Here is a 15,544-nt window from a genome sequence, read left to right as displayed (position 1 = left end):
TGTAGCCTGGCCACCTGAAGTTCCTGTGCATTGCTCTCACTGATGTGACAACATCTATGGTCATTTCTCCTTCATTTCTGCCACACAAAGCTAAGAGCTGGCGTGCTGTGATTTCATCCTCTAAATTTTTGTTGAAATGACTCTTTGGAGAGGCCTTTCCTCTCTCTGATGTGAACCTTCATGAGCCCACTGACCCTGGATGGAGGCTGGGGGCTCAGCTCCCGTGGCTGAGCTGGCTTGGAGCCAGGGAGCTCCAGGATCTGTGCAAGGCTCAAAACTACATCTAATAACAGAGTAACAGCATCTTTATGTGGTTTTTAATGTATCCTCTTAAGTTCAATTAAGAACAATTCTGATTCTTTCCACAAAAATGGCATGGCYATAAAATATTTATAGATTGCTTTGAACCTGAAATAAGTAATTGTTTCAGAATAGGGGAGAAGGGGGTGGATGCTAGTCCAACCTCATGATTAGCACTCCCTGTTCTTTTATGCTATTAGAGATTAATGCTGAATCAAATTCAAATGAAACAAATTAGAAATTAAAATCTTGTTCAGTGCGACTCTGGACCTGATCTCTGAGTATGGTCTATTTTAAAAGAAAATATTAATGGTTATTAATCAGTTAARCAATTACTGCTTAATATTTTGCTCTTTGTATTACATAAATAAACACATTACAGGAGTCAAAATGGGATTTATAAAGTGATTYCACATCTGAATTTTAATCTTTAATCACTGGAATATGTTTTCATTGAAATATATGTTGACTTTTACTGTTGATTAAATGGCTGATACCAATATGCTCTCTTGTTAGGAGACTGGTCTTGCATCCCACAAGAAATCAATTTTTTTCAATAACATTTGCAGCATGTCTGTAAGTCTCATGTTGCCTAAATCAGGAGACATTAAAGGGATTCCTCCTCAACTCAATGACACTTCCTTATCTAAATTAAGGAAGATGCTAATTCATGCAATTTAATTCTGTGGATATGAGAGAARTTGAAGTTTAATTCTGTGGATATGAGAGAAGTTGCACTTGGTCAGTTTTCATCTCATAAGTATTAACCTTTCCAAAACCAGTAACTTTTCAGGTGATATTTTTCCTGCTACTCCATTTCTCCCTCAGAGWATTCCTGTGGTAGCAAAAGAAGTAATCTATGAAAATACATTCTTACGAGGCAGAATTTACTCTTCAAAGTTGAGCTGCCTTTCTTTAACATGACAGCAGGTGATCTTTGGGCAGTGTAAAGAGTGGGACTATGCAGATATGGATAGAAACATCCCAGCACTGCTTCTGCATTTGGACTATTCTTAAGACATGCTGATGAACATAGATACCCTAATATTTGATGATTAATTTCAGTAGTTAGTAAAATATATATGCATGGATACAGGCATGAAGAGCAGAGCAGAGACTGTCTTCATCCACTTCTACTCCACCCCAGCAGATGTTATTTGGCTGCAGGCTCCTCCTGCTGCAGTTTCAACCTGAAATTTAACTTTGTTAACAGGAAATCTCCTCCACAGTGCTGAATGGGGCTGRAGCTATGAAATGTGTGCTGGTGCCTCGTTCTCTTATTCAGGCAGCAGCTTACTCCTTGAGCCTGKCCCATTTAATTTGTACAGCTTGGCTTGGGGCATGTTCTGAGCCCACATTTACTGCCAGTAAATCCCTTGGTCTCCTGGCAATATAGGATACACTCTGCCAACCCAAGCCTGGGGAGTGTTTGCTAGGTGTTGACAGAATGAGGAAAAAGAGGAAATGTTCAGCTGACCCCAAGACTTCACAAGTCAATTTTATTGCAAGCTGAGTTTGTTTGCAGCAGCAAGGGGCAATGGTGGTACTTGTGTGATTTGTTTTGATGGTAGACACAACAGAAATTTTTTATGAGAAAGTCAAGATTACAAGRAATCCCTGAATGAATACATTTGTGCCTTTATTGTCCAAAATTAGTGAAAGACTAGGAAGTAATGTCTTGATTAAGATAAACCCAGCTTTGATTTGGCTATGAAATATTCTCAGGACCTTATGAGCATCAATGACTGATGCAATTTTTTTTTTCTTATGATAAASTGATCACTGAAATTTTCAAGAGAGACAAAGGATGACTGAAAATTTAAGAAAGGAACAAGGAAAACAGGACTGAAGATTGGTTAAATAAATTATTGTCAATATGCAAACTGTGGATGAGGTCATCTAGCAGTTYGGTAAACTTTATTAAGACAAAGAGTACATAAGAAGACTGACAGAAAATATTTTCCCTTAAACGCAAAAGTGTTATGAAGTCAAACATTTACACATTGTAAGATGCATTTATTCATGTGTTTTTGCAAGAGGAAATTGATGAAAAACAGATGCTATTCAAGGGAACAAAGTATTAATGTGAAGTTTTGGGTCAAAGCAGGAAAAAGTCTGATAAAGGATTATAAAAATCTCCAAAAGATAAAATAGAATTATACAGAAACTTGATTAACAAAAAGTCACCTGGGGGAAAAATGTGAGCGCTTATCAAGTGTATTAGTAAAATGGAAATAAAAATGTCTTYTACTGAAAGGAAGCAAATTTTTGAAGTCATTATTAATTTAAAAAATAAAAAAAAGAGTATGRTTAATTCTAGAAATGATCAGTTTAGAATAATTAATCCACTGAGAAGTTTCATATAGTTACATTGATCAATTGAAAATTCCTACCTAATTTTGACAAACTACCTTTATTCAATTTTGTCTTTCAGCAGGATAAATTTATCCAAGGAAGTGAAAGTTGAAATTTGCTCTAGAGTCAAACATAGTAGTCAATGGTTTTGGCTGATTAACATTTTTCCTCAGCAATAACACAACTGATCAAACGTCTTAGGTAAAACCCAGCATAGCTGATGACATTAGCATGTCATTAAAACACAGACAACATCACTTATTACAGCTCTACCACTTCTAATTATCTGTCATCACCTGGGATAATTAAAACTAAAAAGCTAGCAAACAATTGGTGAAATGATTTAAATATTTTTTCCTTCTCTTGTTGCTTCTGAACAGACATATTATGGTAATACTGACTCACATTTTATTTGATAAAACTGCACATAAAAGAGATTTTGCTGTCATGAAGGGAAATCCCTTGCAAACAAGGACACATTTTATAGGGMTTTTATAGGCAGATTTTTTTCCTGCTGTTTTTGTGTTCTGTATAAAAGCAAACATAGAATAATTTGGGTTGGAAAGGACCTTTAAAGATCATCAAGTCCATCTCCTGCTGTGGGCAGGGACATCTTTAACAGGATGAGGTTGTTCAAAGCCCATCCAACCCAGCCTTGAATATATCGACTTCCAAAAATGAAAATCCTGATCTGGGAGTTATTTTGTGTAACTGATTTTAAAACTAAATTCCTCCTCCAAAATGATAAAAATAGAAAGTATAGTATGGCGTTTTATCAGAGGACATCTGCTTTTTTTTGCAGCTCAGATTTGGAAGCTCCTTCATCAAGAGGACTCTACTTACAGAGAGGTCCTGGCCCAGAAAATAACATGCTGTGGCAGCTGAGTTGCAGGATTGCCTGCAGGTGTCCAGGATGGGTTTGGAGTATGTGGAATTCTACTCWGCTGGTTAAAGTTGTGCTCCATCCATGAAAAGCTCTCAGCAGAGCTTGTTTGCTGTAGGCACAAGATCACATTGATGAAGCTTAATTGCTTTCAGTTCTGAAGTTAAACTGCTTACAACTACTTCAGAGGTGAAGAGAAGCATTATTAAAGGAGCTATTTGGAAGGAGCAGATTGATGTAGAAACAGAATTATGATTCAGAATTAGTATTATGAATCTTAGGTAACTGGGACTTTCAGCTTTCAAGGTGTGCTTCAGGTATAAACCTGTCTAAAGGCTCTTCATGGATTTAAAATCCCATTATTCCTTTTTATTTTACATTTCTACATGAACAGGAAGTTTATATGTAGTTTACGTCTTGGAAATACACCCTTGTGCCTCTGGGCAGTGATTCCAGTGGGAAGTATCACAGGAATGGAGTGCCGAGGATAAATGAGTTTCTTGGAGAAGCTCTGTGCTATCTACAGTCATTGGAAGAGAGTATTCTGCTTCAGAAAGTTGGAGGATTATATAGCAATTTCTGAAACACTTGAACTGTTTCAAAGAAAATGGCTCTAAGTACAGGTCATCTTGAAAAATCATGACACTAATGTCCTTTAGGCACAGTGGGTTTCCATTCAAAATGGAAAGGAACATGTTTACAATAAATAGTGAACTTTTTAGTCTTCAAAAGTTTCCATGACAGATAATTGGGTTTTCCTTCTTTTCAGTTTGTTTGCTGTCATGCAGTTAAGAGTGTGGAAGTGTATTCAACAAGTCAGATTCTTTCCATTTAGAAATACAGTCTGAATGTAGGTGTAAAATGTCTTTCTTCTCTCATACATGACAAAAATTGATTTAATCTTGTTTCTGTGACCAGCTTCTCCAAAAGCTGTCAATAATCTCTTTCAAAGACAACTTTCTCAGCAGTCTTGTAGTGTAGTAACAGAAATGCAAGGAAATTCATGAAAATAAATGGGGTACAGTGTTTTTTTAACTRCTGCTGTTTAGCATGTCGGGCCAAGAACATAGGAATACAACACTCAAATTATTTCAGAAGTTTCCATCTTCAGTCTGGAGACAAATCTCACATATTGTTCAGAATTTCATGTTATTACAGTCCCAGAAAGGTACTTTTGTTTTGATTGTTTCCCTCCTTTTCCATGCAAATCTCATTGTTCCTGATAACATTCTGCTAAACTTAGAAGACTATTCCTTAAGAGATACTTTTAAAAAAGGCCAATGATAAAAAGGAAAAACACAGTTTAAAATACAATTACATTTCCAAAAAGATTTACTAACCTAGTTTTTAGCATTAGAGTTGTTGGASCAGTTGCCTGTTGTCATCTTAGATGTGTACTTAGAAACTGGAAAACATCAGGATGGGACATGTGCGACTACACCTCTGATTCCCTCACTGTGGAATTTCACTCAGGACAGTTCTGACTGCTTTCACTTCTGTAACAAGAAAAAGGGAAGGAGAAGGAGAGCTTAATTCTCTCTGTGTGTTTTGATAGGGATGTTAATAGAATTTTCAGTCCCAGAAGATTTTATGTTTTTGAAGAAAAACAATGAGCAGCAACAATRGGAAACATTCTCGCAAAATTTCCTGTGTCTGTTAAAAGTCTTTCAAAATATGAAAGATCTTGGGGAATTAGTGTTTGTGACTTAATTTCCATGCTTTCTATTTAGTGAAAATGTATTCTYAATGGCATCTTTCAAAAGGTGCAGATCAGTGTTGGGTTTGCACTAAAGGCATTTAATTATTCTCTGGCAATAATAAAACCCCTTGATCCCAGGCACTGGCAAGTTAATAAATAAAATTAGAGTTGGTTTCCATTTTTATTGCAATGATAAGGAGGGAAAGCAAATTATTCAACAATAATAATGAAGTTTCAAATTCTGATAAAATCTTGTTTAATGATGTGTACMTGCTACATCCATTTGCTAAAACCCTAAGACCCAAGGAAAGAAGAGTTGTTTCTTTGCTTAGTGCCCCAGGTTTTTCTTTTGCAGCTATTCTTGACTTCAGATAGCTTAAGACTTTTCCCCAAACAAGCAGAGRATGAAACAAGTCTGTCTTACCACAGACATCTAAAAGTTGGATGCGCTGTGTAAGGCCTTTTGTAGTCAKTGAAGAGAAGCACTCTGTTCACCTCAGCCTGGTACAAGGACCACAGCTGGGCAGGGTGGGCATACAAACATATCTCTGGAGATTGTGAAACAAAGGTTATGGGGACCAGTTTAGATATGGCTGTGTAAAATTAGGAACACCACCACAGTGCTTACCCAGGCCATTTCTGGAGCTTTCCTCTTTGTCCCCACCTAGTAGAACACAGTAACTTCAGAACTGAAGTTCTTATATAAAAAAATAACATTTTTGGYAATCAATAACTATAATTTTTGTTATCAATAACTATAATTTTGAAAATCATTAATAAATTTTGTAGAAGCATAAATCCTTCAAATGTCTTTGAGAAGCTGCTTTTAAAACATTCCTTTGCCCTGTTTTCCTGCTGATTTCTTCCCTTTGGGTATTTCCTTACTCATCTTACAGTTCTTGTAGTGATATATAGTCTTTCTGTTACTATAATTAGTCATGTATTGGTATAAAGAAACCTTCCTTCTAGATTAGAGTGCTGCTCTAAAATAGTTCTTATCTCATTCTATAAAAGTATCCTGCTAATCCTGCACAATCAGCCTTTGACAAGGAAATAAGGATTTCCCCCTCCACGTTTCTATGGATCCCGCCCTGCAAGTTGTACTAAATTCTACRTGCTTTGAAATTCCCAGGAAGTATTGATTGACTGAATTGTTCTTGGTTTATTACCATTGTGTCTTTGATAAGCAAAAGGTTTTTTTTTAAGTGTGTGTTAAAACAGAGAGTGGTACTGTGATTGACAAGGCCATTGACAAGGTGTGGTGAGTTCACTCAGTTCACCAGCTYAGCTGCTCTGACTCCAGTGGGACAGGGGAGACAACTAGAAGAGCAAAGGGTTAAAAAAATTTAATAAGCAAAATAGAGAGGAATAAAAAAAATGGGATAATTAATACAAAGGCAAACACTGATCACCTCCTGCAAGTAGGTCAATGCCCACCCATGCTCTGAGCAATGTCTCTCATCCTAAAACACCTTCCCACCTCAGTTTTTGTTGCTAAACATGATTCTATGTGGCAGGAAAATATCCTCTTTATTCAGTTTGTGTTAGTTGCCTTTGTTGTGTCCCCTCCTAACTTCTTGCATACCCCCAGCCTATTCACTGGGATGTCAGAGTGGGAATATCTTGATGCTGTGGGAGGACTTCTCARCAATAACCAAAACACAGATGTGTTATCACACATAGGTTTTTTTTCCACATTTTTAAAACATCACATTGTCCAAACAAGCACCATACAGGCTGCTATGAACAAAATCTATCCATCCTTTAGTCCATATAATGTATGTCTTACTCAAATCTTACATGATCCAATACAACCTTACCAAGTACCACTGTTTCCCATCATGTAATACACATCTATACAAATAAAATTCCCGTAYGTATGGGAATAGATCATCACTGTAAAACTCTGATAAAATGTCCACTGWGTTGTTTAATGCATGACTTGAGCTTCATGTGTTATGGTGGTTGCTCAGGATGGGAGAGATGGGATTGGCTCAYGCTGGGTCATCGCTGTGCTTTTCTGGCTTGCAAGGCTCGTTCTTCATTGGTTCAGGTGGTTCTTGACACGGTATTTGTATTATATTGCAAATCAAATCAAGTGTTATTTCCCCCCAGAGTTTAATCTCCTTGAGACATACTATCAATATCCCCATTCTTCCACATTRCCCATGACTTGTACCTAGGTCTTTGAGCAAATTGCCCTCTAGCCCTGGCTCCAACACCCCTGATGCTGACCGTGGGTGTCTGCAGGAGCCTTCTGCCAGACTCCAGTGGAGTCACACTTCCTGACAGTAGCACAGAGAGCGTTTCTCTCAGCTGGCCCTGTCTGGAGTGGCCCATGGGGACTGTGTGAACTGTGTGCTGCTTGGTCTGTGCCACAGCCTATTGCTCAGGGCCTCAGTCAAAACAGTTCTTTTGCATCATTCAAGACACAGAACTCACAAGCTGACTGTGAGGCCTAGGATATTCATTYTACAGAATCTCCTAGTGCCTAGCAAAGTTTGAGTTCATTTTTCCTTCTCTGCTAAGCAGTGGGGACTTGACTGCAGTCTCACTGATTGTATCTGCTGGGGTGTGATGATGTCCCTCTTGCCATTTCATTGCCCATAACTGGATCTCTCATACCAGTCTTTGGTGTTCCTTTGTTTTATAGAAAAACCAGCTTTTGGAAAAACTGGATTTTTTCTTTCCTCTTTCTCAAACCCTTCTTCTGCTTTGCATTCCCAAACTATTATGAGTTTTTGAGCAACACGAGGCCTTCTTCAAGCATGAAAGAGAAACAACAGTATTCAGCTGAGCTGCAAATGCAGCTTTCTGCACAAAACTTCAGTACAAAAGGACCATTCCCACAGGTTTTTCTGAAGTCTGAAAAAATGAACCAGAAAACTCAGTTCAGCTTCTGAGAAAATACACAAGAGCTGTCCACAGTTAACTCACGACACAACAAAAATAAATTAAACATTCCAAGAAGAAGCCTGGGGATTAAGGGATCAATACTGACCCAGATCAGCTAACACTGGRTGGCATAACAAGAAATATTCTTTCTCCCTAGAAACTCTGCCTCTTTTTTAATGTTTTGCAGTGTTGCAATACATCATTATTTATTTTTCAAACTGAATTTATAATCTTTTTTCCTAATCATTCAGTAATACCTCAAATCACATTAAACACACTTTTGTCTTCACATGCAGATATTTATGTTTAAAGTTCTTGTAAGCAGGATTGCATATCCTCTCTTCTTTCTACTTCCTCCCTGTAAGGGAAGTTTGGTCCCAARTTCCATTCTTTAATAAAGCCTTTAACCCTCCTCCACCAACTTACTCCACTGCAATTTCATTGTCTCCCTGAGCATCCATGTGTTTATCTATTCTCAGGTTACCTGTAAAAGCTTGACTGCTCCACAAACATCTCAGCATAAGTTTGGGAGGAAAATTTCTCAGTGTAACTCCTTTTTCTGCACTGACCTGTTCTGTTCATTTTTACTCCACATCACCAACATTTTATTTGAATTAGTACTGAAAGTCTCTTGCCCTTTTCTGTTTTGTTCTGGAGTCTTATATCCTCATGTCATTTTGCTATAGCCGTGATTGTCTAAGAATGCTGAAAAAGCAGCTTTTATGGTCTAGCATCAGCTAGAGGGTATTATCTTTATCCTGCTGAGTTTATGACTCAAAACCATTAACAAAAATATGGGCTAGAAAACTAAACAGAATAGACTCCTAAGGATTCCATTTGAAAGATCKTGAAAATATGAAGTAAAACAATTGCAACCACTCCTCAAGAACAACTYTTAAAAAATAATTTGTGCACACAGACATCATTTTCCCTAGAGCATTTCTTCTATGCTTACGTCTGACTTGCTCGTAGTTTGTCTAAAAAGTTTATTGAAGTAAAATAAAATCCATATGATTTTTATCTTTAGTAAATAAGTGAGTTGCCCCATAAAAAAGAAAACAAAATTGGGTTCATAKGACATATTTTATTTCCAGTTATGTCTGACCAGTTTTCTGGAAACTTGTAATACTCCACAGCTTTTTGAATATTTGGCATAACAAAATATATTCAAATACATTCTAAAATAGTTCTCAGATTRCTGCATGAATTATCACCCATGAATTATGGGTAAATTTCTTCTGGAACTGTTGACTTGAATACATATATTAAACCTAAATATTCACTACTCCCACCAACACTGTCCCCATGGTGCATTCCCTTTTTCATGTTAAAATTAATTTAATTGACTGCCATTTGCTTTCGTGAAGATTCAAGCAAAGAAAATGTTGACAACTCCAGCTCTGTCTGCAGTTTGTCTTCCCTTTTGTTTACTAAATCACTCTCCTCTCATTTCCTCTTAGTTCTGATACTTTTATAGAGATTTTCTTTGACTTCTCCAACTGAAATATATTTCCCATCGCAATCCTTCTGAATTTATCAGTTTAAATATTAGTTATTCCTTTATAGCATGGACTTTTCCAGATCTCATACAATTATTTTTTGATTTTTGGATATTTGAAGGTTTCTTAATGCTGACTCTCATTTTTTTATACAAGTTTGTCGTTATATATTTAGAACATAAGTTCAAARTTACCAGTTCACTTGAACATCTTTAACCCCATACAAAATCTTCCCAGGTTGTCTGTCRCGGCTCTCTAGGTTGTGCAAAGCTGTTTTCCCAATTCCCCAGTAGCAAAGCTGTGATTTCACTGTACATACCCCAGTTTATTTCCCACCTTTGGGTTCTCAGTCAATTGCTTTCTGGCAGTCAGATATGAGAATACTGCGTTCCCATACCAAAGTCCTGCCTTCCTGAAAGCAGAAGTGTCTACTCAACACTGGCAATCTGATTGCTTTGTTTGCCTGACACATGGGATTCTTATAATCAAAAGATTATATGGATAGTAAAAAAATCTACCTTTATTACCTGTCCTTTGGATGGTTCTGGTAGCAGCTCAAAGACTCCTTCATCTGTCTCCTCTTCCTATTTTCTGCTTCACATAAGATCCCGAGCACAAAACAGTGTGTTCTTCTGCCTTTTAATCTTCCTCCACAGATAGTGTACAAGCTTCTTTCCTATCTTTTCCTATTCTTTATTTGATGCCATTTTGTGGTATTACAAAGACTGTACCAAGTTTTCTTTTTATTGGAAAAACAGAAAAATTCAGGCAAAAGGATTTACTTATTTTTTACTTTTGTCTCAAAAACTCTCCTMCTCTTAGACTTCCTCAAAACTCTATATGATGTACATAAAAAACCTTACCCTCTTTCTGCACGAGAAGATGAACTATCATATATTCCCTCCCCAGCAAGACAGAAAAAAAGTCCCTGTTTTTCTCATATACCTCAGATTCTAGGCATATAAAAGCGACAGAAAGACTGAAGCTGGAAGAGACTTCTGCGAGTCATCTAGTCCAAACCTTTGCTCAAAGCAGAGCAAAGTTCAGGTCAGGTTGCTCAGGTTCTCATCCTATCAAATTTTGAATATCTCCACAGATGGAGATGACATGAAGAATTTTTAATTTTGTTAAAAAAAAAATTATCTTGAACATGATTTCACATAATGCCACAACTGGTTTTGAACATATATTCTATGTGTATGTTTTTACTTCCTATGAAAATCAACAGTGACTGGGAGAACACCTGAGGTTTTTATTTTTCTAGCTGTTGTAATTGCATAAACTTGTTATAGGGAAGGGCAGGGAGAGAAAGTCCTGAGAGGGCTGACATCTACCCGTGGTTTAGGACGAACACTTATCTTATCAACCTACTGTTAATAAACTCACTAAAACAATAAAGAGCCAGATTTAATTTTAACTTGCTTTACTGGCCTGCTTTAGCAATGGCTAAAGGTGATACCTTGGAAAAATATTAATCAGAGTCAGTTATTTAAAGTCAGACATGTTTTTTGGCAGTTTCTTCAGGGAAGTTCATCTCCCAGCCACCAACCATGAAGTTTCTTAGCTACCTCCTGGTTTACCGAAGGTTCCTGCTCATTGTCCTCACCCCACTGCTTTTACTTCCACTTCCACTTATCATCAAAACCAAAGTAAGTGACCTGCTTGGAAAGGTAATTGTTTTGCACCTCTGTGTAAAGACTGAGATTCCCAGATCTTTTCAGATTAACAGAATCACAGAGTCGGAAGGGACCTTAAATGAATTAGTGATGTTTGCATTGTGATTTTTTTTTGGTCTACTCAGGATATTTACACAGAAATGTTGAGAAGACAGCTTTGACGTAAAATTCTGTACTGGATTCATGAAGCTCTGAATATTTGTTTTCTTGTTCAGAAATGTTTTTTTCCCATTTAACATCATCTGGACTACACTGAAAGTCTTGTTCTCATTATTACTTTTTGGACACTTTTAAACAGCTCTGTATGATTGGCAATGGAGATGAATTGTCAGGAAGAGAGCTGCTTACTTTTTTGTTCCATGAAGGATTTTTAAGTTCATCACATTTTGTGCTGTCTGAGAGGAAATGACTGAAATCAATGATCTGATAAATTCCCTCTGGTTCCTAAAAAGAGCAAAATACATGAYAGGACATCATAGTTTTATTTCACTTGAAATAAATTCTTCTGTCATTCCCTAACTCTTGAGACAATTCCAAGCTTATGAAACAGCTTCCTAACAAAGTCATTAGTGACTCTATTTGGTACAGCTCTGATGCCAGCAGAATGAAATGGAGTTCTGTGATGTGTTGGCACACGTGCACTATAAATATCATACATGAAAGTTTGGTTCAGAAATCTTTGCATCACAGACAGAGAGTGGTTACAGAGCAATGTGCTTCTCACTCTCACATCACAGTTCCAATATTTCAGTTTTCTTTCTGGGAGGAAATTAATGGGAAATTCTAAATGTAGGAGGACTTAAATGAGATGAACTTTTGCTAGGTCAATGGATATTTTCAAATTGTTTCATACATAAGAAAAATTTCTTCACCAAAATAAATGAGAGCCACAGCTGGCTTATATTTAATATTGCTGTTTTTCTGTCAAAGGTTCCAAGAGCCTTTGACGTTAAGCTGGTCTTTTTTCAGTACAGACCATCTCTGCTACTGCTGATTCTTTTCATACCTTAACCAGGGACACTAAAAGTTCCAAATAATTTTCCTTAAAAGCAGAAATATAGATTAAAAACTACACAAAAGAGGTTTCTAAGATTGTGGAAGAAACAAGATTTACTTCACCTCATTGTATTTTTTTCTGGGGCTGCATTTTAGGCAGCATTGAAAAAGATTCTCCTGGAAAAAAAAAAAAAAAGAGAAAAAAAAACCCAACAAAACCCCCCCAAACCTCCCGGTTTTCAGGAGTTTAAGCAAAAGATACTCATTAAAATTACAAGTCTTAAAAACAACAACTGTGTGTCTTTTCAGTCTTGCRTGATACTTTTTTTATTAGATTATATCCTTGCCTTATTGATGCTGATGACAAAACTTCACTGATTACAGGAGAGATAAAATTTGACCTATTATTGACTGTGAGAACTCCTAGAGGTTTAAAGGTTTGCTTACAGAGGCAGAATGTTAGTGATTTATAGGTATTCATGGCCTGAGAGTACTCCAGAATGACCTATATGATTAATTGTCCTTGAAGGAATAGGCAGCTGACTTTTTTCCCAAGTGAAAAAATTTAAATAATTTTACTATCTCTTAGAAAAAAACCTCTTTAGAACTATTTTGTAGATTGTGTTTCATATTTTACTAGAATTGTCATTAGCACACATTAAGTACCCTAAATGCTTTGACTCATACTTTTTCCAGGTATGAGGAATCTCTCTGTTGATGTAGCAGTACTTCTTGAACTGTGATTCTTTTCCCCCTGGAGGATCAGCTCATGTTTTTTTTTGGTGCCTTTTGTATTCTAGGAAGCAGAATGTGCATACACAYTGTTTGTAGTTGCCATCTTTTGGCTCACAGAAGCTTTGCCACTGGCTGTTTCAGCTTTGCTCCCTGCCTTTATGTTCCCATTGTTTGGTATAATGGGATCAAAACAGGTAACCCTTATTTTTCCTTCTATTACATTGTGCATATCAGGAATCAAAACTCCAAAGAATGAAACACGTAATGTTGAAACCTGTCAGGAAAACCCGTGGATTTGCTGAGTGCCAATCCCAATAGCTCTGCCTCAAGACTTGCTTACATGTTTTGCCTTCAGGACTTGTTCAAATTTTTTTTCGTATTTTTTTCTAGATTGTGATTCAGTGTTTAGATGCTAGTTGATTGGAAAATGCTAGATTGAAATGCTAAATATCCTTAATATTGCAGAGGAAAAATGCCACAATAATGACCCCATGTGCCAACTGCTGAGTAAACACTGTCATGCCAAAGACATGACATCACAGATAATYATACTCTGAGTCTATGCTTAAAGTTGTTATATTATCTGTGGAATAGATAAAAAAGTAATAGAAACAACACATCATTGGTGATTTACTGTGTATGAGAGATATGACTGATGATTTTAGGTTGTTCTATTGTGACCTTTGTTTTTTTATTTTGTTTTAACCATATGCACTTTAGTGCATTTATTCTTGCATCATTTGGTTAAATTAATTTACCATTTCCAATGAATTTAAATTTTAATTTTAAGCCAAAAAAAAATCTCTTTCTTTATTTCATAATATAATCTTATTGTATTTTTCCATTAAAATGATAATACCAAATGTTAAGAGAAATTCGCCATTTAATGTTTTAAAAACAGATTTGGTTTTTTTGTTTTCTTTTTGTTTGATTTCTTTGTTCTGTGTTTGTTTTGGTTTCTTTTTTGTTTTTTTTTTTTTTTTTATTTTATTTCAGGTGGCATCTGCTTATTTTAAAGATTTTCATCTGCTGCTGATTGGAGTTATTTGTTTGGCAACATCAATAGAAAAATGGAATCTCCACAAAAGAGTGGCTTTAAAAATGGTGATGCTGGTGGGTGTCAACCCTGCATGGTATGTGCTAAACAATGTCTTGAAGGACAATAATACTTGTGGAAAGCTATGTATTCCAGAAATAATTGCCTACTGTTTTTTCTAGTAGAAATCCAGCCTTTCTTTTCTACTTAGACAAAGTAGTTATTTAAATTTATATGATTGATTTGTAGGTGGCATTTTATTATTTTGCTGAAATCCTAATTCAAAGTTCCCTGCAGTGCTTGTRTTCGTAACAAGGATCCTTCTGAACAAAAAGTATGATTAATTTGCGAGTATTATAGGATTCCTATTTCTTGATGGTCATTGGAACATTCCCACCCAATGCCTACAACATAAAAGCTGTACTATGCTGATTACTTTTTATTTCAGTGGTGTTTTCAAAATTCTAAACCTGCCCCCTCCCACCATCAAAAAAAAGGAGTTCAAATACACAGTGAGGGGAAAAAAAAATYGTAAAACTGAGCAGGTGGTGGGGCAGGAAAAACTCATTAACAAAATGTCTTTACCTACAGTGTTTTCCTTTGTCTACATATGAAAAAAATATCAAAGGATAGGAACTTCCTTAGCTGGATGAGGTGATAAGGGAAATGAAATCACACTCTGCTTACTCATTACCAACATATATCTTATGAAGTGAAAACTCTTTCCTTTGCTTGCTTTACAAACTTGCAGAAAGGTTTAGGCTGACAGATGCATCTGTCAGCATCCCAGTAAAGCTGCAGATAAGATCCATAGAGCAAATTTGGCATCCCAGAATACATCATGCTCATGATTTCTTGCCAKGAAGCAGACAGGAAGCAAATGATCAGAAAACCAGAAACCCCAGGTCTAATAGACAAGATGCCTCTCTGGTGCTTTAACTAATGACACTTCATGGAAAAGCTGGACTATTTATATTCCTCAGTGRTTTGACTGACCCAATTTTAAATATCACAAGTATTTTGATTTTGTTCTGCCTCTTTTGATAGCTGGCAGTTCTCTGTTTGGAAAAAAATTCTCCTTACATTCTTGTTCTACTGCCTCCTGTTATCTTGAGCTATGTAGGTTTAGTTATTTCAACTTCTCTTTTGATTACTCCTAAATTCTCAACTTCTGGCTGAGATATTGAAAGGGAAAACACAAGTGGATGGTGTGCTATGCTAAGGTGAACATTGCTGTGGACCTTGCTGTGGACAGTCAAACCTGCAGCCAGCTGCTGAGTTACCTAGAAAGGCTGAGGACACCWAGAGCAGGCTCGTGACCCTGAGGAAGCAGAATTCTTCATAGCTTGCTCACATGTATCACATTTCCTGATGGTGACGAAGGGATGATGGGATTGTAATGAGGTAATCTGTGAAGGAGAGAGACTACCACCTCTCAGCATGTGCTGCTCATGGCTCACAGCAGACCCT

The 15,544-nt window shown here is 36.6% G+C and overlaps 1 protein-coding gene across 2 annotated transcripts in view; it reads left to right on the top strand.

Moving 5' to 3' along the window:
* The window catches only part of SLC13A1 (solute carrier family 13 member 1), a 48,566-nt gene that overhangs the window by 10,390 nt on the left and 22,632 nt on the right, over positions 1-15,544 (top strand). For both annotated transcript variants that reach the window (XM_057378549.1, XM_057378542.1), the window contains exons 2-4: positions 11,147-11,280; positions 13,104-13,232; positions 14,035-14,171. In XM_057378549.1, the coding sequence (XP_057234532.1) occupies positions 11,182-11,280; positions 13,104-13,232; positions 14,035-14,171 (365 nt within the window). In that variant the 5' untranslated portion in view covers positions 11,147-11,181. The remainder of the gene's footprint in view (positions 1-11,146; positions 11,281-13,103; positions 13,233-14,034; positions 14,172-15,544) is intronic.

The sequence above is a fragment of the Malurus melanocephalus genome, unplaced genomic scaffold, assembly GCF_030028575.1.
Source record: "Malurus melanocephalus ecotype Western Australia unplaced genomic scaffold, MMel_1.1 scaffold_11, whole genome shotgun sequence".
In the NCBI taxonomy this organism is placed as follows: domain Eukaryota; kingdom Metazoa; phylum Chordata; class Aves; order Passeriformes; family Maluridae; genus Malurus; species Malurus melanocephalus.
The sequence above is the reverse complement of the archived record's forward strand: the minus strand, read 5'-3'. Positions and strand labels throughout refer to the sequence as shown.